General features: G+C 35.9%; 2 protein-coding genes and 2 non-coding genes across 10 annotated transcripts in view; 3 read left to right on the forward strand and 1 right to left on the reverse strand.

The window, feature by feature from the left end:
- LOC127848593 (armadillo repeat-containing protein 2-like) overlaps positions 1-12,260 on the reverse strand; it is a 26,867-nt gene extending 14,607 nt beyond the window's left edge. The window contains exons 1-9 of one of the 7 annotated variants that reach the window (XM_052381162.1): positions 12,176-12,260; positions 9,404-9,678; positions 8,668-8,737; positions 7,947-7,976; positions 4,205-4,364; positions 3,382-3,553; positions 3,050-3,104; positions 2,465-2,525; positions 79-174 (exon numbers count right to left, since the gene is read on the reverse strand). In XM_052381162.1, the coding sequence (XP_052237122.1) occupies positions 79-174; positions 2,465-2,525; positions 3,050-3,104; positions 3,382-3,553; positions 4,205-4,364; positions 7,947-7,976; positions 8,668-8,737; positions 9,404-9,618 (859 nt within the window). In that variant the 5' untranslated portion in view covers positions 9,619-9,678; positions 12,176-12,260. Of the gene's footprint in view, positions 1-78; positions 175-2,464; positions 2,526-2,595; positions 2,657-2,726; positions 2,788-2,857; positions 2,919-2,988; positions 3,105-3,381; positions 3,554-4,204; positions 4,365-7,946; positions 7,977-8,667; positions 8,738-9,403; positions 9,679-12,175 lie in introns of all 7 variants that reach the window. The other 6 variants (XM_052381156.1, XM_052381143.1, XM_052381150.1 and 3 more) reach the window with 6 other exon arrangements.
- Positions 11,254-11,325, forward strand: Trnas-gga (transfer RNA serine (anticodon GGA)). Its single transcript has one exon. It is a non-coding gene; the product is annotated as a tRNA-Ser (tRNA).
- Positions 11,439-11,510, forward strand: Trnas-gga (transfer RNA serine (anticodon GGA)). Its single transcript has one exon. It is a non-coding gene; the product is annotated as a tRNA-Ser (tRNA).
- LOC127848764 (transmembrane protein 161B-like) lies at positions 12,254-25,635 on the forward strand. The gene is made up of 3 exons (XM_052381366.1): positions 12,254-12,337; positions 19,322-19,439; positions 20,520-25,635. Exons 2-3 carry the CDS (start codon positions 19,340-19,342, stop codon positions 21,902-21,904), a joined length of 1,485 nt encoding a protein of 494 aa, XP_052237326.1. The 5' UTR covers positions 12,254-12,337; positions 19,322-19,339; the 3' UTR covers positions 21,905-25,635.
- Positions 25,636-26,669: the final 1,034 nt, after the last annotated feature.

Here is a 26,669-nt window from a genome sequence, read left to right on the forward strand (position 1 = left end):
CTCACAAATTTCATGCGAGCAAAAATACATGACACCACAGTATTTTATTCTCAATTAACACTGATCTTGTGTACATACTAAGACTGTACTGGGTCATGAGGTCCAGTAATGGAGCTATGTGATTGATGTAGAAATCCTGCTCCTCTTTATCCTCTTCCCTCTTTCCAGCACTTCCTGAAAAGGGCACCATATATTAAACCCATAGTTTCTTACTAAGAATTTATAATGCAGTTGCTGACAGGGATGAAACAAGTTTTAACATTTTTACAGAATAAATTCAAAGGTGGGCAATAATTCTTAAATTTCTTTGGTAATTAGGGACCTTAGTGGCTTTCCAATTATCCCCTCAACTAATAAAGACATAGGTTGACCAAATTGTACATAGGTTCAACTATTTTGAGTTGTCTATTTGTCCTTTTTTGACGATGCTGGGACAGCAGCGTCCAAGGTTTGATAACCAGTAAAAAAAATCTTCACAATGACGACCTATGTAAAGATAACTCGATTTTTCAGTTACTTCCCTTGGCATTCGCCACTGCGTAGGAGATTGCTCGTTGATATTCATTGATGATTTCATTCTCCTAGCAGAGTTGTCGTTCGTGTTGATAAAGGTAAATATTATTAGAACAGCATATCCTGGGGAAACAGATTCAATAAGTGTATCAGAACGTTAATTTCAAATTAGTAATTTTACATCCATTTTATTTTTATGGACCAATGAAACAACTATATATTTTCTCTATTTTGTTTGATATTTGTTCTCGATTTTGTAAATAAATTGCGAATAAAAACATGTAAAATTAACTTTTTACGTGATCACAAAACTAAACAATGCGAACGATTTCGAACCTGCAAATTGTAAACGCTGCACTGCTATGATATATATAGATAAAACAACATTTCTTTGCGTGGTAAGGACTTTCGCTTTTTCACCTTTACGACACCGGTTCAATTACCGCTCCCGGCGCAATGTTATATTTTGTATGTTTTGTGGTCACCATTCCTTTGTTTTTTTTGTTTTTTTTCCGGAAAATCTCACCCCCCCCCCCCTCCCCCCGCAGCATTTGACCATATAAAAAATTAAAAAGTATTTCAGTACAAAACAAATAGCTGGAAATTGCAGCTATCATTCAAAATTCGTCCCAACTGTCGTCAATCTAATCTTATTAGGTAGGAGTGCTGGACACACTCCGGGTCCCAACATTAAGCAGCCTCAGCGCGGAGGTAACTCATTGCCTTGGAAAAACACAAATACACACACTGGGTGCAGCCTAGGCGCGTATAGACTCAAACAAGGCAACAAACTCAAGTGCGGGCACAATCATTTAAAATTTACATATTGAATACGATATTCTAACAGAAATTACACAACCACCTAAGTGTACATACCATGTTTGATATTTTGTTCGATTGTTAGATTTCAGCATATACATGTATAAGGTCATTTCGCTATTAGTTAACTTATCCATATGTTCGTGGGCGAACTCAGATAGTCAAGTGCTCATACGATTGAGCTCACATGGTCCGGCTATGTGCTCATACCTACTTTCGAGAATCATCATGAATGTATTGCCATACTTAATGAACAAGAATGTGACCCGCCTCCCAGTTTCGCTCAATGGGTCAAGTTACCCACGGGTACTACTTCCCCGTACCCCTAAACTTTTTTTCGTACCAAAAATGTTTCGTACACAAATTTTTTTTGTACCAAATTTTTTTTCGTACCCAAAATTTTCGTACCCAAATTTTTTATCGTACCCAAATGTTCGTATCAACATACGCAATTGTGGTGATATAGATAAACTTAAATTGATGTTTTATATCCATCCTCTTCAAAAGCATCGTCACACCAGTACTGCCAGTACTTTGATTTCCATAGTGACAGTATAGGAATTAGTTGTTCATTTCGAAATAATGATGTTAACTTAAGCTGGTATTGATAACAATTTTTAAAGAAGACAAGATTGAAAAGCTTAATAACACCCAAACAGTTATGCTTCTGAAGAAACCTATTAATTAGCTTTGCAACTGTCAATCAAACTGTGAGAAACCTTCACCATATTCAGGAGACCTATAAAAAAAAATTCTGTAATTTCCTGAGCAATTTACTGCAGACAGTAGCCCATGGGCGGAGTTAGTGAAGTGTTAATGACAAGATTTCTTTTTGAGATTTGTATGTTCTGTGTTTTGGAAAACAGCATACATGCAAATTATTGAATGTCCCGATGACTCCCATCATTTGTAAAATGAACATATGACCTCAGTTTTTGAGCTTCATTTTCATCCACACAAGATTAACAAAAGTGATGGTACCCTCTGTAACAATCTGATACCTAAATGGCTGCCTTCACTGGCTGTTCTCTTGGATCCCCTTCTACCATCTCTACCCTCCACCTCCCCCCTCTGTGTCTCCCTTTCACTCAGTCTGTCATCAATTTACCCTCGCTAACAATGCAGTACCTACCAGTACGGCTCCCTGCACTGGATGTTCTCTTGGTTCCCCCACTACCAGCTCTACCCTCCACCTCCCTCCTCTGTGTCTCCCCTTCACTCAGTCTATCATCAATATACCCTCGCTAACAATGCGATACCTACCAGTACGGCTCCCTGCACTGGATGTTCTCTTGGTTCCCCCACTACCAGCTCTACCCTCCACCTCCCCTCTCTGGGTCTCCCCTTCACTCAGTCTATCATCAATATACCCTCGCTAACAATGCGGTACCTACCAGTACGGCTCCCTGCACTGGATGTTCTCTTGGTTCCCCCACTACCAGCTCTACCCTCCACCTCCCCCCTCTGTGTCTCCCCTTCACTCAGTCTATAATCAATATACCCTCGCTAACAATGCAGTACCTACCAGTACGGCTCCCTGCACTGGATGTTCTCTTGGTTCCCCCACTACCAGCTCTACCCTCCACCTCCCCTCTCTGGGTCTCCCCTTCACTCAGTCTATCATCAATATACCCTCACTAACAATGTGGTACCTACCAGTACGGCTCCCTGCACTGGATGTTCTCTTGGTTCCCCCACTACCAGCTCTACCCTCAACCTCCCCTCTCTGGGTCTCCCCTCCACTCAGTCTGTCATCAAGCTCTGCTTGCTGGCTGTAATAAGTAACATATCCACTTCATATAACAATATTTATTAGAGACTTCAAAGCAAGAGAACAGAAACATATAAATCACGCATATTTAGGCTTAATTTTTGTTGCTGTTGTTTGTTTGTTTTTGTGTGTGTTTTTTTTTTAGTGGGGGGAGGGGGTATACCTTGCAGCCATGAAGTCTGAAGACACTAATTAAAAATCTTAGATGCTAAAATGACCATAACCAAAATTGAAATCACATTGTCACATTAAAGACACTCTTCAATATTTTCACCAACCTCTGGATCTGGATGTGAGCTGCAACGCTAGCTGTCCTAGAGGGCGGGGCTTCCTTGCCATCCCCCTCCCCCCTCTCCTCCACGGGCAGCCCCCTCTCCTCCACAGGCAGGGCTGTTATGGAGTCTGATGAGCTACTGCCTTCACTGCATATCCCTGGCATGCTCTGTAGGTCTGGAAGCAAACACAAGAGTCACTTAAAACATCCTTTATATAACATCATATGAAACACAATCACTAATTTAAAGAAAGTGTTAAATGTGGATCTATGTTTTGATTACAAATAACCAAAATAACCGTAGGCAAGTAATAGTTCCAATAGTCTAGTAGTTAAATTTCATAAAGGCTAGAAATATTTATAAAAATAAAGCACAAAGATGCATACACTATATACTTGTATATAATATTTCTAGAATGAAATTTGGGCAAATTACAGGTGTTCTTACAAGTTTGAACAAGATATGTGTTTGTCAGAAACACTATGTCCCCTTTTGCGCCGCTTTGAAGCTATATATTTGACCTTTGACCTTGAAGGATGACCTTGACCTTTCACCATTCAAAATGTGCAGCTCCATGAGATACACATGCATGCCATTATCAAATTGTTATCTTCAATATTGCAAAAGTTATTACAAATATTAAAGTTGGGACAAACAAACAAACACACAAACCAACAGACAGGGCAAAAACAATATGTCCCCCACTATAGTGGTGGGGGACATAAAAAGAAAATATGCTTGCTTGAAAACCAGATTTCTTAGCCTCAACCTAGCTTTGTATATTTTTTCACCACAATAAACACGAATGACTCTGCCATCCTATTACCATCTTGTGACAATCTAGTTCTGATGGTGGTTGAATCCCCGCTGTTGGGAGGCCTGGGTCTGGGCCGGGCACCGTTCTTCACGGGTTTCCCACTGTCCGAGGGTGGCTTGGGTGGCAGTAGGAGACTCTCCAGCTCACTCTCACTGGGCAGACGGGCCACCTGACAAACACACATTGTTGGACACTTCTAAGGATGGTTCCATGAAATTAACCAAAATGGATCCCAAAATTTGATACATTTAAATCTCACATATCTGGGGGAACCAACAATGCTGTCCCATTTAAGACTTCCAAAGTGTCATCAAGTATCAACTGTTAAACCAGTTAAATGAAACCGTCAAAGACTCAATAGATCAATATTGTTTATTCCTAGTAATGAATGTTTCTCTAAAGTCAGCGCATTTCTGGAAAGATTGATTGCAGTTCAATTGTTAAAATTTATTTGTCATCCTGGTAAATTTAGAATATTGGCTCTGATAATACAATTAATACGTTTAGTTTTTATAAGGTACATGGTCGTGTGGAGCCATTGCCTCTTCTTTTTAAGACAATGTCAGCATTAATTTGGATTTAGTCATACATGGATATAAGCATTGGTAAGATGGACTAATGCCAACTAAATATGGCTGGAAGGAGTGTGATAACAAACTATGCAGTGTTTTATTTTCACCGTTTTGGGAATGGGGCTGGGTCCCTTTGGATTGGGAAAATTCGCTGCGTTTTGACTAAAATTGGGAAATTAGTGTTGTTATGTATTGTTAAACAAGAGCACCGCCTTGCGGGTGCAGACCGCTCATCTATTTTCTTTTTAAAGGTGAAGGGACTCTTATTTTCAATCACAAAGGAGGGAGGGGTGGAGTGAAGAGCGGTGCATTGTGTGGGGGTGCGGACATTTATTACATTTTCTTCCAAAAATGCGAAAAAAAGGAAAAAAAAAATCGGGGGTGGGGGGGGGGAGGGTGGTGGGGGGTGGGGGGTGGGGGGGATTCTTGGGTGCGATGGTTGGACGGTATTTCAAACATAAAATAATAAAATAAATATTTGTGTTTTTTAACCGTTTCATAAAAAAAATTGGGGGGGCGAGGTGGGGGGGTATAGTGTGAGGGTGTGGTGGTAATTTGTGAGATGATCTTAAAAAAAAAAAAAAAAAAAAATAGGGGGGGGGGATTCGGGTGGGGGGAGGGGGGGGTGGGGGGGGGATTCTTGGGTGCGATGGTTGGACGGTATTTCAAACATAAAATAATCAAAATAAATAGTTTTGTTTTTTAACCGTTTAAAAAAAAATTGGGGAGGGGGTGGGGTGGGGGGGGGGGGGGGGTATAGTGTGAGGGTGTGGTGGTCATTTGTGAGATGATCTAAAAAAAAAAAAAAAAAAAAAAAAAAAAAAATATAGGGGGGGGGGAGGGGGGGTTTGGGGGGGGGCACGGGCGATGGTTTGGGTGGAGTCTATTGTGGTATGTCAGGTAAGAGTAGTTTTGTCAAAGTATCAATCAAATCTAATCATAAATAAAGAAGTTATGGCAATTTTAGAGAAATTTAATAATTTGACCTTGAGAGTCAAGGTCATTCAAAGGTCAAGGTAAAATTCAACTTGCCAGGTACAGTAACCTCATGATAGCATGAAAGTATTTGAAGTTTGAAAGCAATAGCCTTGATACTTAAGAAGTAAAGTGGATCGAAACACAAAATTTAACCAAAGTTACTAAGTCAAAAAAGGGCCATAATTCCGTTAAAATGACATCCAGAGTTATGCAACTTGTCCTTTTACTGTACCCTTATGATAGTTTGCGAGTGTTCCAAGTATGATAGCAATATCTATGATACTTTAGGGGTAAAATGGACCAAAACACAAAACTTAACCAAACTTTCAATTTTCTAAGTATAAAGGGCCCATAATTCCGTCCAAATGCCAGTCAGAGTTACATAACTTTGCCTGCACAGTCCCCTTACGGTAGTTAGTAAGTGTTGCAAGTATGAAAGCAATAGCTTTGATACTTAAGGAATAAAATGGACCTTAACACAAAACTTAACCAAAATTTTCCATTTTCTAAGTATAAAAAGGGCACATAATTCTGTCAAAATGCACGCCAGAGTTATCTAACTTTGCGTGCCCAGTCCCCTCATGATAGTAAGTAAGTGTACCAAGTTTGAATGCAATAGCATTGATACTTTCTGAAAAAAGTGGACCTAAACGCAAAACTTAACCAAAATTTTCAATTTTCTAAGTATAAAAAGGGCACATAATTCAGTCAAAATGCACGCCAGAGTTATCTAACTTTGCCTGCCCAGTCCCCTCATGAAAGTTAGTAAGTGTACCAAGTTTGAATGCAATAGCATTGATACTTTCTGAGAAAAGTGGACCTAAACGCAAAACTTAACCGGACGCCGACGCCGACGCCAAGGTGATGACAATAGCTCATAATTTTTTTTCAAAAAATAGATGAGCTAAAAATGAAATTTTTAGCTCCCGTTTGGGAAAAAAACATACTTTTTCCATTCGGAATGGGTCCGGTTACCGGACCCACTTTTAAATGAATAAAAACACTGCTATGTAGTCATTTAAACAGTCCTTAGTGTCAAACAAACATGTTTGTATAACTACCATCAACACCCTTCAATAAGAAACCATCTGTAATAAATCCAAAAAAAGATATTTAAATTTTCAAGAAAAGCAGAAAGATCAAGCAAAATCTCTTCAAGATGAAAATACAAGTTAAAACCCTATTACAAATGCACAACATCATAAAGAATATGATTTCTGGTCCAAGCACCATACAAACCTCAGAATCTAAAGATGATAGATCTACTACAAAAAATCAAATAATACATACTATTTCAAACAGTTACTTATTATGTTTGGACACCACAATGTAATTGCCTCATAAATATTAAACCAATGCTATGAAGCATTTGTAATTATTGACTTTACCAATAAATACCTATTATAGACATTTAATCTCAAAAGCATTTTCTAAAGTGGCACAAAAATGTAAGGTTAAAGTTAATGGCACCAACCCAAGTCTGACATTCAAGGAATTGTGTTGACTATGTTACTGTAAGACTGCAGAGATGACAATGGTTTCTTAATTGAATTTTGTGACAGAAATATGCTTTACAACTGACAACGAAAGACAATATTGAAATAAAAATGAAAGAAAACACTTAAATTATGTCCATCGCCAATTAACTTTTGCTAAGATATTAAGCTAAATGCTGCCATCTCTATAATTGGCTGCTCAACTTTCTTGTGAGAAAGATATCTTTTACTAAACTATACTAAACATGCAATGATATTAGACAAATCCATTATAGGCCACATCTCTTGTTACTATTCATCAAGAACCTTCATTTCACTCAAATTAAAACATTAAACAAAATAAACATTGGCTGAAGTTTTGATGTCAATATAGATACTTTTTATTAAAATACACTAATAGTATGTTAAATTATTAACCTGTGTTTACACTATAATTGTTACACTGTGAATAGATTATAGGTTTTCAAATCAAATGTTACTATGATACAAAGAACATTTACGAGAATACTATTACCATCTATGACATCAAAAAACAAGTATGAGACAGGTCCTGTTTTAAAAGCATTCTCCAAATTATTCTTTGTCATTGCCTAAACTCTAAAACTGTGAATAACACAACTTAATTAAAGAGAGTTGCGGACAACGATATAGCAGCAACTTATGGCAAGAGTTACACAAACAGAACCATGTACCACACAATCTTACATGTTCTTGAGGACTTGATAAAGAAGGTTTCTGAAAATTAAAGTAGCATGGATATTTAAAAGGTAACAGGGCAGCTTTAAATCTTGCATGTTCTTGAGGACTTGATAATAAAGGTATCTGAAAATTACAGTAGCATGGATATTTAAAAGGTAACAGGGCAGCTTCAAACTCATCATAATAAAAACCACTTCATGTATATCAATTCTGCAACAGACACAAACACCTAGTCGCGAATGGTATAACCATAAACTTTTAAACCCGACAATGTACAGACTACAGTCTTTGAAATTAAGAGTTCGTTCAAGCAAGCCACAATTATTTTATAACAAGAATACAAATATTATAACGTCTGCCTTCAAAAAACCTGACAATCTGAGCAAGTCCTTATCATATTTTACAACTGCTGGACTTATGGACTGGTGTATATTTCATTCACTGATAACATATTAAGTATCATTTTGAAACACACCTGAAAACCTGCTGATGAAAATATTAAAATCGCTTAGTAAAAGGGAGCAGAGCTTTTGCATTTACTATAAAATAACCTTCATCATGCAAAAATGTGTCTAGGCCATATATCGCACAGTCTTGTGAGGAGTTCAGCTACCCTGTCTGCCGTAACATAATGCATTATTGTGAACACCAGTCTGGAGCTACTCTGGCTGTTTATGGTATAAGACCCATTTTTTGCATGACATGGCTCAATGTCTATATCACTCACATGATCTAGTGGGCTGAGTCTTGTACCAGACACAGGTCTCGAGTCGGGATCAAAATGTCGGGAGTCAAGGCTGAAAGGAAAGAGAATACGCATTCACAATATAACAAGTATTTACTATATAGAGTTATACTAAAACGATTAAAAAAAGCATAAGTCATTAAATATTATTAGCATGACATAAACCATGCAGACTTATCTCAGGGCTTTTCATCAGGAAATTGGGGAGAGGCCAGGGGCCTTTCAAATTGGGAATTTCATGCGCGATAACTGCTCATTTTGAAACAGGGTCTTTTCATTGTGCAGAAGTATTAAAAGACACATTGTGGTGCATTCTTAATCAAATTAGAGCTCATTGCTTTCAATTTGGGAGATGCCCAATATGTCTTAGTAAAAAAAAAAAAAATTTTTTACAATTTGGGAAATTCCTTTATCAATTTTGCGAAAAAATGACATTATTTTCTATTGAGAAGGGGCAATATTTCGGCCCCTGTTAAGGGTCAGTGAAAAGCCCTGTATCTTCATCATTTTGTGGAGAAAAGCATTATTTTTTAAATGTTTATAGCATGGACAAGGTACAAAATAAGTTGTAGTACCAAACTGCATCAATTGACCATAACTGGCTCATCAGATGGCATCTTTAAATAACCCTTATGTAAATTGAATATAAAAGGCATAACCAAAATAATAAAGGTATTTATGTCATACAGGAGAAATAGGATATACATTACAAATTCACCTGAAAGCACTTGGTGGTCTGTTATCTGTACTGCTGACTGATCGCGGACCAAACAACGTCCTCCTATCTTCACGAGGTGTAAACGGCCTCTTGGTTTTAAGTTCTTTCAGAGATGATCTTGCTTCGTTAATGATCTGAACTGCAATTGGTTTATCTTCAGGTGGGGCATAAAATGGACGATTCTCTTTAGGTTTTCTTGGTGGTAGGGGGTCCATTGTTTAATTGTTAAACAGAACCCAGATGATGAACAATTCTGTTATGCCATGCTGAAATACCTTAAAAATAATACATTAAACCAAAAATGTAGTATATCATATCAAATTGGCATGTCAGAAGAATGAGGATGACACTTCATGCTGCCATCCTGAGTCTGAGATTGCAATAAAGGTTGATACAAACAAGTTAAATAAACCAGTCAGTGGGTATGTCCCAGAAGCTGGGTAGCCTTGTTGGAAAAGCATGGTGCTAGTTGTGGACTCGAGTCCAGCACCACAGCCTGCTCTCATGTGTATTTCAAGACTTATATAGTAATAATAAGATTTGTTATGTGAAGACCCTGAGTGTGTCCCAGCAATCAAACCTAATAATGAATTTACTGACGAGACTCCTGGAAGTTGGTAATAATTTTGAATTAGACTTCAATTACCAATATTTCTTTTATAAAATGTACTTCATTTTGGTATGGAAATTGCTGTGAGGGGAGAATGCACTTTCTAGAAATTTGCCCTGAAAACTAACCAAACACAAAACATGCAATCACAGTGAGATTAAACCAGGCTCAAATAGGGCTCGATTGGTCATTGTCGGCTCAGGTACTACTTATATGTACCCCGGCAACTCTTAAGTATACTAACATGTACCCTGGGTACGGTAAATACACTTAACCGTACCCGAGACGGGTGGATATTAGACTGTACCCGAGTTGAATTCCCGCCCAAAATTCCGATGTCGTAAAACGTGCTACCGATTATCTTAAACTTCTCTTTAAAAAGAAACTGTATCAACATGCTTTTTGAGTACGAGTTTCAATAATATAGAAGCCATTTTACAGAAAATTGACATAAATGTGAATATAATTAATTTAAAGAAAAATAGCCGACAAGGACCAATTTAGCCTTAATTATCCCGGGTACTTATTTGTGTATTTAAGAGTACCCAGGGTAAGTAGTATCCGAGCCGACAATGACCAATCGAGATCAATTAGGTGATACAGTCGATTGGTGTATAACGGCTAGCTAAGGACTTTGAGTCTCATTTCAACGTAAACACCATGCACGAATTTCATGGAACACTGATTCAGCCATTACCGGATTGCTTAGGTCTTTATCGGATTACATTTGACACAGCATTTGTAAAAAATAATTGCAATATATATACATTTCCAGAAAGTAAATTCATTTCTGCGTTTAATAAGACCAAGTTCATGGAAATTGCTGCACAATTGATGAAGTAATGGATGTTCAAAGCGATGTACCTTATATACGGGTCATTTTGAGTTGAATACCTTGTTATAAATATAGATTTGATAGTGAAAAATATGTTTTCAGAGAAATCAATTTTTTGTTATAATTTGATTATTTTTCATTAAAAATGGTGTTTTCACTAATTAATATCATAGCCACACGCTAACCACATGTGTATTGGACAACTTCAATTGAGTTTATATTTATTTTGAGACAATCCCTACATTCCTGAATATGGGTCACCACATGTCCGTTATTCACTAAATCCTGAGTTGCAGCTTTCATGCTTATTTTATATGGTACGCATCAATTTGGTTTCTGAGCATTCTTACTGTTGTAAATGTAGCAGGGGTTTATATTTACAAGGTAGAGAACTATGTGTAAGCGGGCCGGATAGCTCAGTCGGTAGAGCGTTCGCACGGAATGCGGAGGTCCCGGGTTCGAGTCCCGGTCTGGCTGCATATTTTCTCACCTTGGTTACATTGGCGCCCCACGTTGGGCGCCAATTTAACCAAGGTGAGAAATATGTAGCAGGGGTTTATATTTACAAGGTAGAGAACTATGTGTAAGCGGGCCGGATAGCTCAGTCGGTAGAGCGTTCGCACGGAATGCGGAGGTCCCGGGTTCAAGTCCCGGTCTGGCTGCATATTTTCTCACCTTGGTTACATAAAGGACACATAATACTAAAATATTACATCAATAAACATTATGTTTACCAAACAAAATCTGCAAAATTTAAGAAACCATTCGTCTGCACTTTTCTTGTCATCACAAAAACGGTGCGTACATAACGTGACCTTGTTTTGCTTTCGAAAAAAGAAACAGTTGTAAACATTGACACACGTCAACACAAACATGAATCGACTTAACAATGATAGGCTTTTTGTATTCATTTCATAAAAAACTATAAATCTGAACATAAATAAAAGTATTTTGCAAAAAACGTTTAACCTATCCGTTTCTCACTAAAATCCGCTATACACCAATCGCCTGTAGTATCGTGTTTCCTCCAAATGTTTTTATAGATATAAAATGTTCAGTGGTAAAGACTCGTTAAGACAAAAAATAAAGAATTCATTTATACGTTAAGGTTTAATACACTTAAATAACCTATATATCTGCCAAAAAATGTACGAATGCGATTGATGACGAATACGACACACTGAGTTGTGATGGTTTCAACGGACGCCACATTTGTAACTAAAGGTCCTAAAAAGCTTATGAGATATTTGTTATAGAACAAAAACACCAAATACAACATAATTTTTTATTGAATAAGGTAAAATGTGATATAGCAAATGCAATTTACCTGTCACTAACGAACCAAGAGTACACTTTGTTGTCTTGTTACTGCAAGAATGCCAAACTCGACAATGCGCATGCTTAAATTTGGCCTTGCCATTTCCGGCTGTCAAACAGCGTGAAGTTTGCAACGATTTTGCAGCAAACCTCAATTGGGGATTGATATTTGGTATTATATTGATAATTAGTTATGATAATTAAAACTTTAAATATAAATGCAAGCATTAAGATATTGACATTTTTGTCATTTTCATGATTTATTATATTGTACTTACCGTGTCATAGTGTTCGTACGGGAAAATTCGGATAAAGCCGGAGTAAATCAAATTTGTAGACAATAACAACAATCATAAGAACGTTTGCAACAAATTTACTGCAAATAGGACATTTAACTCTATTTTAAGATGTATCTCGTATATGTGATACAAGATGTGCCTCAAAGTCAAATATAGGTGTGATAGTAGCATTATTGTTTGTCCTCCTGACAATTCGTACCCTATGCCTTTGGTACCACAGAGTTTTATTGGGTTAACACAATTATTAATTATGTTGCCTAAAATTAAAACAATTAAGTTACATAACTGACTAATTTGTGATGATAAAATTTGCAAACAATTCTTTTCTTGCGACGTGCAATGTGTTTAATAATTTTTGGTAGCTTACAAAACAGTATTCTTGCGACTAAAGAAAGATCTGACAATCAAACTTGAATAAAGAAAGATCTGACATACCATCAAAAGCAATGAAGGAATTAAAATCATATCATTTTAAATAATTTGAATTTAAATCACAAATATAAATAAATATCACAGTTATTTCCAAGCACTTTCGCTCTATTGGTCATTGTCGGCGCGGGTACTACTTAAATGTACCCTGTGTACTCTTAAGTATACTTAAATGTACCCAGGGTATGGAAAATATACTAACACGTACACGGCCAATTTAGACTGTACCCAAGTTTTATTCCTGCCCAAAATCTGATATCGTTAAACGCGCTACTGTATAAGAAACAAATTTGGACAAAGCCTCTCTCAACTTTATTTTTTGAGTATGTGTTTTGATAATATAGAGACCATTATACAAACAGTCTTCGAAATTAGCACACGTCCGATCGCCCGTGGCGAGTAAAATTACTGCCGGGCACATACAAAAATTCACGTTTGTGGCCCGCCGGGCATGTAAATTATTGAAGCCATTTGACAGTTTATAAAAAACAATCGTAAGCGGTTCTTGATATTTGCAGATCTATTTTTCAATTTTGCGAACAAACACCTTGCCGTAAGTTGTAAAACAATGAAATTTGATTGGTTTAACAACACGCACCTGCTTGCACACGTCATCGTTATTGTTTTTGACCGATGCAGGTTTTAGTATACAGTTTAAAGTCATTTGTCACACACTCATCTTGGTGAGATTAAAATTTTATTTTGCAGGATTTATCACACTGAGTTTAAGTTTTAAAGTAAAAATATCATCACAAGATTTACATGAAATCACTGCTAGTGCTACTCTTTTTTTTTTTTTTTAAATATCATACATACAATGTAAACATGTATATGATCATACAACACAGTGATTGTACAAAGCAATAAAGTTCAGACATGTTATACAAGATATGCTAATATATATATATTTTTTAGAGAGAAAAGAAAAGAACAACAGAGAAATAGTTATGAAAAATGATGAGTTGTATAAAGTCGGAAGAAAGCATACTGGACTTGTGTGTTTTGTTGTATATACACAATGATCTTATCCGATTGAAAAAAAAAATAAACAAAACTATTTTAGAGGGATAAACTAACATTAGAGTGAAATGTATATTAGTGCACAAAACATTATGAGAATTTAATCTGATTCCGTTTTTGTTCAAAGATTTGTAATGTGTCATTACTGAGGGCTATTTCTTTCTCAATCTGGATTTTTAGTTTAAGACTATGGACAAAACAATTAAATTAAAACAATTAAGATAAAATATTTCATCAATATAACAATAAAATTCACAATATTATTACAGTCTATTGATTTCAATGAGTTAATTCTGAAACTTACATTTAAGAAAGATAGTTTAACGTTTAGTTGATGTTGTTCAAGAAAAGATATAAATTGATTCCAAATAGGCTGGATGTGTTTGCACTCCCAAAAAAGATGTTCTATAGTTTCAATGTTTTCACTGCAGAAGTTACACAGATTTGAGTTAGATAATTTGCATTTATAGAGATATTTATTTGTAGCTATAATTCTATGGATGTATTTATATTGAAAATTTCTCAGTGTGCTTTCAATAGTTGCTTTATATGGCATGGTAAATATGTGTTTCCAATTAAGTTCATTTTCTCCAAAAAGGACTTGCCATTTATTTTGGATTTTGGAGTTTTCTGTAGGGTTTTTAATTTGTAGTGTGTAAAATATTTTATTTGTTTTGTTTTTTCTTCCAAGTATGTTTTCTACAAATGTTGTTTGAGTACATGGTGTATTATTATGCGTCTTCGAAGAAGAGGGGGTATATTGCTTTGCTCATGTCGGTGGGTCGGTCGGTCGGTAGGTCGGTCGGTCCGTCCACCAGGTGGTTGTCGTATGATAAGTCAAGAACGCATACGCCTAGGATCATGAAACTTCATAGGTAGATTGATCATGACTCGCAGATGACCCCTATTGATTTTGAGGTCACTAGGTCAAAGGTCAAGGTCACGGTGACCCGAAATAGTAAAATGGTTTTCGGATGATAACTCAAGAACGCATACGCCTAGGATCATGAAACTTCATGGGTAGATTGATCATGACTTGCAGATGACCCCTATAGATTTTGAGGTCACTAGGTCAAAGGTCAAGGTCACGGTGACCCGCAATAGTAAAATGGTTTCCGGATGATAACTCAAGAATGCATACGCCTAGGATCATGAAACTTCATGGGTAGATTGATCATGAGTCGCAAATGACCCCTATTGATTTTGAGGTCACTAGGTCAAAGGTCACGGTGACCCGAAATAGTAAAATGGTTTCCGGATGATAACTCAAGAATGCATACACCTAGGATCATGAAACTTCATGGGTAGATTGATCAAGACTCGCAGATGACCCCTATTGATTTTGAGGTCACTAGGTCAAAGGTCAAGGTCACGGTGACCCGAAATAGTAAAATGGTTTTCGGATGATAACTCAAGAACGCATATGCCTAGGATCATGAAACTTCATAGGTAGATTGATCATGACTCGCAGATGACCCCTATTGATTTTGAGGTCACAAGGTTAAAGGTCAAGGTCACGGTGACCCGAAATAGTAAAATGATTTTTGGATGATAACTCAAGAACGCTTTTGCCTAGGATCATGACACTTCATAGGTACATTGATCGTGACTCGCAGATGACCCCTATTGATTTTCAGGTCACTAGTTTATTCTGTTTTCACACTGTCCAGTAAAGAGACTTACAAATTGAATTTTTGACACATGTTAATTCATAATGATGTATAAGCCTTTGTTTCTGTGCCAGTAAATACTATGTTTATGGAAATGACGTGAGAATTCAACATTCAAAAAACCAATGTAATATGATATGTAATATTATATGGCAACAGGACAGTTGTGATTTGCTGGGTCAATTCTATTAAGCTTGACCATCCAAGCGGTTGATAGCTTTGACAAACTGGTGGTCTGAAACATTGAGAAAATGTCATGATTCACTGACAATAAATCAAACATGTAATTCTTGCTACGCAACTTGCATTTAATTTTGTCAATTCAAATTATACATAAAAATATATAATTAATTTTTAATCTGCTTGTTAATTGAAAAACAGCAACACAGTTTGTATGTATAAAACAATGTTAATACATAAATAGGATCAAGCATATTAAAATATCAACTTAGATTTAGTTTCCTTTACTGTACAGGATTTGTAAAGTTAGGTTAATATTTGTGTATTGAACAAAAATAACAACAGTGTAAAGAAAAGTTAATTTGGGGATGTTCTATCCAAACCCTGAGAGTTCAGATTTCCTCAAATGCCAAGTAAAGATTGTAAATTTCAACCCACTCGTCTGGTTAGTTTTCAGAGGCACATATAATTAACTTTTAGGCTTAGTGTCTCATTTGTACATGCATTACTGTATTAACTCCAAATCAACTAGTACAAGTGGTAGGCCAGTATTACATGGACTGGTGTTCACTGTTTACACAGTTTCACAACCCCATCTGATACTGGTCAGTATCTTGGCAAGTGGCCAAAGTTGGGAGTGGAATTAATGGTCTATTACATAACTGACTTCTGTGTGTGGTAAACACATGATACTGGTCATGTGGTCAAGTTGCACTTATATACATTTGCCCAATACACAACACTAGCCTTAGCTATTTTTAATCAGATTGCATTGCTATCTATGGTGGTCATTGACTAGGGGAGTTAACTGCTATAAATAACATGTTTCATTACCATTAATAAATAAAACATAACAAATTGTGTGCACGTTTCACATATTGTCAAATAAGTCAAAATGTGTGAAAGGAATCCAAAAAATCAAAGACTCAATCATATAATGGATATAATTGATTAGTATAGGTCCTGATTGGTTTTTGCACTATTAATTGGATACATTTCACAGGTCATTGACATACAGTGACAAAAAACATATTCACACAATGGCTGTCACTACAACGGAGAGCCCATATGGGGGGCATGCACGTTTTACAAACAGCCCTTGTTTGTATTGATTTCAGATTTAATATGTATGGGTATGCTTTTGATTAGTGTGTAGTACTTCAGAAAATTATTTGAAGGTATTCCATATATGTAGCATATATTATCAAAAGAGTAGAAATCCTTAATTCTGTAGTCATATAATTGGTTTACATATTTAATGCTTCCTTCAAACCAGTCTTTATAGAAAAATGTCTTATTGTTTGACGTTATGTCTTCATTATTCCATATTATTGTTTTACTGCTGGTTTGGGTTTCTAAGTCATGAGTGACATCACTCCACGCTGATAGAACATCAGACAGAAATATGTTTTCGTTTGCAATTTCATATAAGATAGTATTGCTGATGTTACATTCAAAGAGTAAGGAGTCACCATATTTTTTTAGGATTTTCTGGTAGAATAATTTCCATTTACTCGTATTGGTATTATCTAGGTATCTTTTAACCCAGCTGCATTTGATTGCATTCAAGAATGAGTCAATGTTCGTTAATTGGATACCTCCATTTTCTACAGATTGAATTAACTGAGTTCTTTTTATTTTATCAGGCTTACCGTCCCATATGAAATTAAATATTGCTGATTTTATATCGTTAATAACATCAATTGGTGGATTTGGGAGAACTGTAAATACATATATTAACTTAGGAAGTGCAAACGTTTTCAATACTGTGTTTTTTCCAATAAGTGTAAGTTTACGATGATGCCATGATTTTAAGCAGTTTTTAAAATTCTGTAATTTAGGTAGCATGTTTTTTAGAACTGTATCCTTTTCATTATTTGTGAAAGTAATTCCTAACGTTGTGGCTTCATCAGATGTCCAATTAAATTTAATTTCTTTTTTATATTGAACATTACTTTGTTTTAATTTACCTACTCGTAGCACAGTACATTTACTTTTGTTTAGTTTAAGACCCGATGTCATTCCGTAAAGGGTTAGCGACTCTATAAGGTTATGGAAAGAATAGTAATTGTCATTTAAAAAATAAGTTGCATCGTCAGCAAATAGGGATTGTTTGATTTCTTCGTCAGGTTCTAGTGATATGCCTTTTATGTGTTTATTTGATTGGATGTGATGTGATAGATACTCGATGCAAATAATAAATAGGGATGATGAGAGTGGACATCCTTGTCGAACCCCTCGTTCGATGTTAAAACTGTTTGAAAAGAAGCCATTGTTAATGATTATACTGTTAATATCGGTATAGAATAGTTTGACCCATTGAATGAGACTTTCACCAAAGTTCATATTTTCTAAGCAAGAGAACATAAATGAATGATCAAGCGAATCAAATGCCTTTTCAAAGTCTGCAAAGAATATTAGACCAGGATTATTTGAATTGTTGAAATAGTTTATGCATTCTTGGATAAGACGAACGTTTTCACCAATGTAACGTCCTTTTATGAAACCAGATTGAGATTTTGAAATGATTGATGGTAATTTTTTTTATATTCTGTTTGCTATACTATTAGTTGCAATTTTATAATCATTGTTAAGTAGACTTATCGGGCGCCAGTTTGATAATGATTCTAAGTTTTTTCCAGGTTTTGAAATAAGTGATATAATACCTTGTTTTTGTAGCGTAGTTTTCGTTGTTAAATGAATAGTTAAATGAATTAATTAGATGTGTTTTTATATCATTCCAGAATATTTTATAAAATTCGATTGTGATGCCATCAGATCCTGGGCTTTTGTTATTTTGCATTTCTTTTAGGGCTAATCCACATACATATTCATTAAGCAATCCGTCGCACAGTTGTTTTTCCTCCTGGTTTAAAGCGTGATGTGTATTTTTAAAAAGGGTGTTATTTTCAACATTTTTTCTTTTATAGAGGGTTTTGAAAAAATTTCTTTTATAGAGGGTTTCGAAAAATAAACGTTGTTCTTCTAGTATTTGAGTTCTGTTTGTTATATCTTTGCCATTGACTACTAATTTGTGTACAGTTTTTTGTGCACTTCTACGTTTTTCAATGTTTGCGAAATATTTTGTATTTTTTTCATTGTGTTCAACATGCTGTGCACGCGCTCTTAGTATTATTCCATTGAGATGTGTATGATAGATTCCATCTAATATTTGTTTTTTTAATGTTATTTCATTTTCAATGTTGGTGGTATCATTTGTGTTTGTTTGTCTGCTAGTGCTACTCATCATAATTCATTGTGACTCAGTACACTTAAAATCAATTTAGGTGATAATGGAAACTTGCTCTGCAACATCACCCTTATCATATTGATGTCACCAGAAATGTCTTATGGACACACTTGAGACAGATCACAGTGGTGTGTGAAGCATGCAGAATCACTTTTGGCTGTACTGTATGAACCTCCTTTTCAAGATTATGCTAAACAGCAAGGGCTTCTCATGTTCTTTAGTAATTCAAGGAAAAAACCAACTCCTCACACATCTACACACACCACAACTTATGGTAAATTACATTGTTGGCTTTACTGTGTTTTCAGGTACTTGTACATTCAAGTATGGCTATTCTTGGTGCCCAGCTGGTATTTAGCCTGATTGTGTTCAGCTTCTTGCAGAAACTTTCCTGTTTCTACTCACTGGGAAGATGGTTGCTTGCAGGTATTTTGTTAAGAATCTTTGGCATAGTAACTATTGATTATTTAAAATCCCAATGGAACATTAGTATATCCTCTCACCCAACAAAGTGGGAGGCATTAGAAAATGCACTTATTTAGAGATTTCATCTGTTATCCGAATCGACATTTGCTGACAACATGCTGGTCAGATTTTTTTCCTGAACTGTTTGACAGGCAATTTAACAAAGACTGCACAATTTTAAAGCTGAATAAACTTAATGTGCACTTCATCATAAAAAAAGCAATTTTGCATATGGCCAATTTTTAGATGGCCCTTTGCAGGTTTTCCACTAAAGAATATATAGTCATGGCCCATTGTACAATTTAACTTAACAAAATAAAGTCCACAAATTGTGTGTACTCAACTTTTTTCAAATTGCTTGACACATTTGTCTAGAATATTAACCGTTTTTACGAGTGGAGTTTTGGTTTCATTTTGTTTATTTTTTTCCATCTTTTTAGTATTTCAGTTTTGTGGTAAAATCAATTTGAATAATGCACTTATATATGCAAGTTTAAATTTAAGTAAATTACTAATAATTTGTCAAAACACATAAATACAACATCTAAAACTGCATATAAGATAATGTCTTATTCCCACTTCACTTATAGTGTGTTTTAAGAAGATAAGATTGAGATTGAAGATAAAAAAAATGTCGTTTTTTAAAGTAAGAATGATACTGCTCAGGTAGCATTCATTTTAAAGGGGACACTTACTTGTCCTAAGGCAGGAGTTGTTGGCTCCATGTTCTGAAATTCTTGCGAGAACTCTGTCACCTACCTACATGTACCTATCCACATGCCCAGCTAGGGGTCATGTTGTCCAAAACAAATGTTGAAAGGAAGACAGTGGTAGACATGGGAAATTAAGTATCTGTTTCACATCTGATTATTTTGTTCTGTTTTTTTTTCTAATAAAAAAAACGAAATCGAAGATTGGATGGTCTATGTTGATATTTTGATACAAGAAATGCTGCAAACTGTATGATGAAAGTGTATTTATTAACATGTTGAAAATATAATTTTATGTTTTAAATGGACCGGTATTTCTGTGTTAATGCAGGACGTTTGGTTCGCTACCTTCATCCATCGGACGAAGACTTGCGCAAAGCAGCAGGTATAGCACCATCAGGTTCCAACAAGTCCAACTCAAAGTCTCGAAGGAACAATGCAAAGAAAGGAACCCTTCTGAAGGATGCTGATGAAACCTTCACGATCCCCTGCAACACTCCCATGCAGCTTGATACAGCCCCAGTTCATGCCATCGATCTTGTTCACCTTCATTATTACAGTGAATACTTATGGATTGTAGACTTTTCCCTGAGTGCAGTAGTGGTGTACGTGCTTACGGAAGTCTATTACTTATTTAGAGACACCAATGAAATGAACATCAGCATCTTGTGGTGCCTGCTTGCTGTCGCTTTTTGCGTTAGGGTGCTAATTAGCATGACAGCTGATTATTTTAAGGCAGAGGACGGCGGTGAGAGGATTCTCATTTTTACCTTTGGCTTCTTTTGTCTTGTATTGTCAATGGGAATTCTGGTCGTTGATGAAAGTGTCCTTGAATTTGGACTGGAAGCGGGTTATGAGAACTTTTCCAGTGGGGCAGTTAAGCTGCTGAAGGTTCAAGGCATAGAGTCTGCAGGTCCAGTAGAGTTTCTTACGTTCAAAATTATCTTGGCGTTCTTTTGCGCCTTTATTGGTGCTTTAATGACTTTCCCTGGATTGAGGACTGCAAAGCTCTATATTGATGCACTAAAATACTCAAGGGAGACTAGGTTCAAACAGGTGCTGCTCCATCTGAACTTTGCCTTACCATATTTGATGTTACTGCTATGGATAAAACCACTGGCCAGAGATATTCTTTGTGGTCTGAACTGGAAAATAAAGACAAAAGTGTTTACAGAGCCAGTGTTTGAAAATGTTAGAATCTCCATGTTTGTGGTGCTTTGTGTACTACGCCTAGCGCTTCTTCCTACCCACATGCAGTCTCATCTTAACACCGCCCATAATAAAATTGAAAGCTTAAACAAGGAGAGCGGGAGGGTCAGCAATTCGGACGTAAAGAAGTTGGTTGCTCGCGTTTTCTACTTCATCATAGTAGTAGCCGTGCAATATGTGGTTCCTGTCTTTGTACTGCTCTTCCTTGCCTTCATGTACAAGACTCTAGGCCAGTTCTCGTGGTCAGGCATCTTCGGAGAGAGGGCCGAGCAGTTTGCAATGTCCTACCAATGGTCAGCCCCGGTTGCTGTTCAAAAACCTGCCAACGCCTCAGAAACTCTGGTGGAAACGGTGAGCGAGTTCACATTGGTGTTCTCTGATCTTCGGGCCGTGTTTACGCCAGTGTTCTACAAAGGATTGCTCTCGTTTCTCACCTGGTGGACATGTATGTCATGGACCCTGGCCATGACCTTCGGCCTCTACTATCACACTAGAGTGGACAATTGAATGGCGAGCTTTTAGTTTGAGCCACATTGTGGGAAAACTGGGCTTAATGCATGTGCAGGCAAATCATGATCGACACATGATCGTAATTGTTGTCCCTGATTTGCCTGTGCAGACTGCACAGGCTAATCTGGGATTGCACGTTACGCACATTCATTAAGCCCGGTTTCCCAGAACAAGGCTCATTTTGTTATGATATCAATTAAAGGAATGATACTCATACCTGTTGTTTGACATTACAACTGATTTCTCAACCCAACACTTAAAGGCAGCAATCCAGTATTCAGATTTTGTTAGGTGTGAATTGCTTTGATTTGTTATGTATGTATGTATGCATGTTAGGACTGCTGCTGAGATGTTTATGATTTTTAGGTCCCCATAATTAACCTGATACTTGGGAACTCTTTTCAAGTAAATTGCTTTTTTCTATTATATCACTTGGTCTTGTTTTAGTTGCAATACTTCAACTCTTAGGTTTATAACCCAATGTGTTGCTGAGAGCTGCAATGCGCTCTCTCTTGTCCATGGGTGCAAAATGTTATCAACAATGCAAGGGTTATGGAACACTGAATCTGCAAGAACTTATTAAAGTTTACCTGTCTAAACCATAAACTCATCCAAATGGTACCATTAAAGCAAGAATAATTGCTTTTTATTGACTTAGTTTTTCTTTCGTACGCTGTATCCACCATATTGGAAAATTGACCCAATATTGGTAAGGTCGCAGTTCACCAATATTTTGCACATCGGGTTATGTGATTAAGCCTATTAAAGTCGATAACGATGTGGTATTCGATACAGAATACACTGTTTCAAATTGAAAAATAAAAATGTCAGGGAGAAAAGTGTGTTGAGACATCATCGTGTTTTTATAGGGTGCATGCAAAGGATAACATTTGTAGGTTGCCATTCAGGTAAATTTAACATGTTTATGAAGTTTATTCATTATTTTCCTCAATTTGTCTCGAACGACGTCTGTTTAGTGAAGCGCGCGGATTCCATGCACTGAACTGCACCATGTTTATAAAGTGGTGCATATGGACTCCCAGAGCCGCCATAGCAAAAATTATCAAAGGCTCTGGAAGTCCGTTTATATGGACTAGGTTTTGTTTATGCATAAAGTAAATGACAATTATGCTAAGTTAGTAAGATAGTCTGTTATCTATTTGATGGAATTCTAGTTCAAAAACTTATAATTGTGTTAAAACAATACTTTAATAAATATCAATGAATATTTTAATAAATATCAATTAATATTTGGTCATGAAGGGCTGTATCAGATTAATTTTGGTAAGCTATATTGCCTATTGGTAGACATGTTTCAACAATGTTACATAATAATGTTGAAATCTCATAAATTCAAGATATCAAAAGATATTCACTTATTGCAATAGTATGACAATTTGTTAAAGTTTAGAAAGAACACATATTTGCAGGTTTCTATTGTGGAAGAAATGTTTTTAATATATACCACATTTATTATTGTGTATGTTACCATAAATGTATATAGCAAACATGGCTAGCCTATAACAGTAAAAGAGCAATTAAATATTATTGGATTACAAACGTGTTTACAATAAAAAGAACATGATTATATGAAAAAATATTCAATTTCGATTGTCATTGTATTATGTTCTTTGTAGTTTGTATCTTATATTATACATTATGCAACCATTTTATTACTGCCAAATAATTTGATTAATTGTGACAGATACACATGAAATCACATGTATAATAATGTTTAATTAGTATTTTAAGTTATTGGTAAACGCTATGTCAGGATTGCAGAATATTTGTGAATGTTTTTGCATCTATGATGTATATATGTGCTGGAATTATATTAACTTGTTTAACATTTTTTACTATAATAACATTTAAAGAAATTAATTACCATTTTTCACTGACTTTCAATAACGAAAAGTGTAATATTTAATACACACTTATGTAATCAATTGCAAAAAAGCTCTCAAAGTTTCATTCAACAATCAGATATGTGCTTTGTGTACCTTGTAGCTGGAAAATTAAGCAAGTTAAACTTAAAGTACGACATGATTTAAAAAAAAGAGCTTATGAGCTTTTGTTTTGTAAAAACTACTTCATTACTTACATTTTGTTTGCTGATGCCCAGTTTGTGCCTACATGAACAAAGCATAATAATGCAGTTTTTTGTTTGTTTTACAACCCAAACTGGTGTAGTTGTTTTCATGATGTGGAACAGCGTGTGTGAGTATGCATTAGAGTTTTTTTTTATCTTAGTGCAATCTAGTCATAGCATAAATGTATGTAAGGAAACAGATGCACCAACATTCTGCTTTTGTCTCAAATCTTCACAAATGTTTGAAACCAAACTGAACCAAAGTAGGAAGGTGTGCAAGGTCACATGTAATATGTTTTGTTAAGTTTCAGAAGCTAGACGTAAAACTTTTTGAGTGACACACAACAATGTTTAAAAAGGGTCGATAATTCCAGTTGCTTTGAAAACATCCAAACCAAATTATGGAGGTGTGCAAGCTTACATGGTATATATGAGTTGTGTTCTTAGAAAACTGGGAATAATGCATGTGCTTAAAACTTCGTCCCAGATTAGCCGGTGCAGTCCACACAGGCGAATCAGGGATGACACTTTCGCCCTAAATTGGATTTTTGCGAAAAAGTTGACTTCATTTAAACGAAAAATGTCATAAAAGCGGAAAGTGTCTTCCCTGATAAGCCTGTGCGGACTGCACAGGCTAATCTGGGACAACACTTTACACACATGCATTATACCCAGTTTTCTCAGAACACAACACATGTTTAAGCCTTCTACCAGCAATACTGTCTCTGTAAAGAGCGACTCCAGTTTTTTTTCACTAAAAAGGGACCATAATCCCAAGTGACAATGAAAGATTTCAGACTTACATTTATGTTTTTTTTCAAGAATCTGATTATGATAATAATTAAAAATATCATGTATCTTGGCATACTTTAATACAAAAATTAACATAATTTAATTATTTAAAACACAGATATGTAAACAGTTTTGACAGTTTTATCAGTGAATATACTTTGTGTTCTATTAAAGTACTGGTAATTATGCTACCCCAAAATTTATTTTGGGGGGAGCATATAGTCGCCGCTTCGTCTGTCCGTCCATCCGTCCTTGCACAATTTTTGTCTGGGCTATTTCTCAGCAACTAATGACCGGAATTCAATGAAACTGTATGGGAAGCTTCACTACCAATAGGAGATGTGCATGTTATCAGCGGGTTCTGGTCGGATGATTTTTCACAGAGTTATGGCCCTTTGAAATTTTCTATAAAAAAAGGTATTGTCCCCCATACTGCTGTGCCCTCAAGAGGTTTCCTTTTATCTGAATATATAGTGCAATATATTGTGACAAAAAAACAACCTTTGGGGAGCATCACTCGTCTCTGAAGGTTTCTTGTATTCTGTCTGTTTCGCTACAAAATTAAGCATACTTTTATATCTCATATTAATGCCTTTTGATCAGGGACAAATATGTGAGAAAACTGATGGCATGATGTTTAAATATGTTCCAAAGTTATGTCTTTTTACATGCATTTTGTTTTTTAACCAACACATTTTATGTTATTTAACCTATTGAAACTGCTCGTTACATTGTGTTTTCAACTGTTTTGCTTATCCTGATTTTGTACATTATTCAACAACCCATGTTTGCATTTACATGTAATTAATCGGAAGTGTTCCTTTGAAATAATAAATCTAGAAATATATTTGCTTTTTGTTTTTCCGTTCTGATTAGGCAAAAGTGTTGCGCCAGTTGAAATAGTAGCATGTTATGATTTGCATTGTAAGATAATTATGGTGTGATAATCTACATTAAGTATTATACAGTACAAGTTTATAAACAATGTGGTATACATTAGACCCTGATATTCTTTGTTGTGTATCAATTTCGTAACTACGTTTAAAGAAAAAATGCGAGTCCATGGTGCTTTTCCATTTATTAATTCTACATGTATTGTATTCATTTAAGTTAGTTTTGTGACTGTTTCATAAGTCCCAGAATTTCCACCCCGTGGGGCTGGTTGGTGGTGATCTAACTAGTCCATTCCAAGAAACGTCTAGTGGCCACAAGTATATGTTCATGGGTGCAGATTACTTCACCAAGTTGAATGAACACTTCCCTATTCTGTCCAAGCTGCATCCTTCACAGACTTGCTCTGTGTACAAGTTGTGTGAATTTAAGAACGATCAGAAATTGTTAATATATAGCTGTTTAATCACAACAAATTTCCTTCATCAAAATAAATACAGACAAGACCGGGGCATTTTACAGCATACCGTTTTCACAGCCAGTATTGTAAAATTCACAACACTGGAACCGAGACTTGTGGTTTTTATTGACTTGCGCTGCTACCGGTAATTGGATCTAGCAAATTTTATGCCAAGACGGAACTGTTTAGGCTATGAAGATTTAAATAGAAAGAAATGGGACTGAGCATATCCAAAAAAGTTTCATTTAAAAAACCAAAGCACATAGATTATAATGGCATGGCTTTCTTTAACACTTTGCATGCTGGGTAATTTGTCATCTGCTAAAATGTCGTCTGCTGAATTTCTAAAATTAGCATTTTCTTCGATTTTTTTCAAAGAATACTATCAGAAAAGCAAACAGTTTGGATCCAGATGAGACGCCACGTTTTGTGGCGTCTCATCTGGATCCAAACTGTTTAGAACATGACGTCTCATCTGGATCCAAACTGTTTGCAAAGGCCTTCAAAATTCGTTCCCGCACTGAAAGGGT

Source organism: Dreissena polymorpha, chromosome 1 (genome assembly GCF_020536995.1).
Source record: "Dreissena polymorpha isolate Duluth1 chromosome 1, UMN_Dpol_1.0, whole genome shotgun sequence".
Classification (NCBI taxonomy): domain Eukaryota; kingdom Metazoa; phylum Mollusca; class Bivalvia; order Myida; family Dreissenidae; genus Dreissena; species Dreissena polymorpha.

Bases quoted from the DNA above. Each gene is read 5' to 3' on its own strand.
- LOC127848764 (XM_052381366.1), top strand. From the start codon at position 19,340: ATGGCTATTCTTGGTGCCCAGCTGGTATTTAGCCTGATTGTGTTCAGC. The intron at 19,440-20,519 runs GTATTTTGTTAA...GTGTTAATGCAG, and splicing joins GGGAAGATGGTTGCTTGCAG to GACGTTTGGTTCGCTACCTT.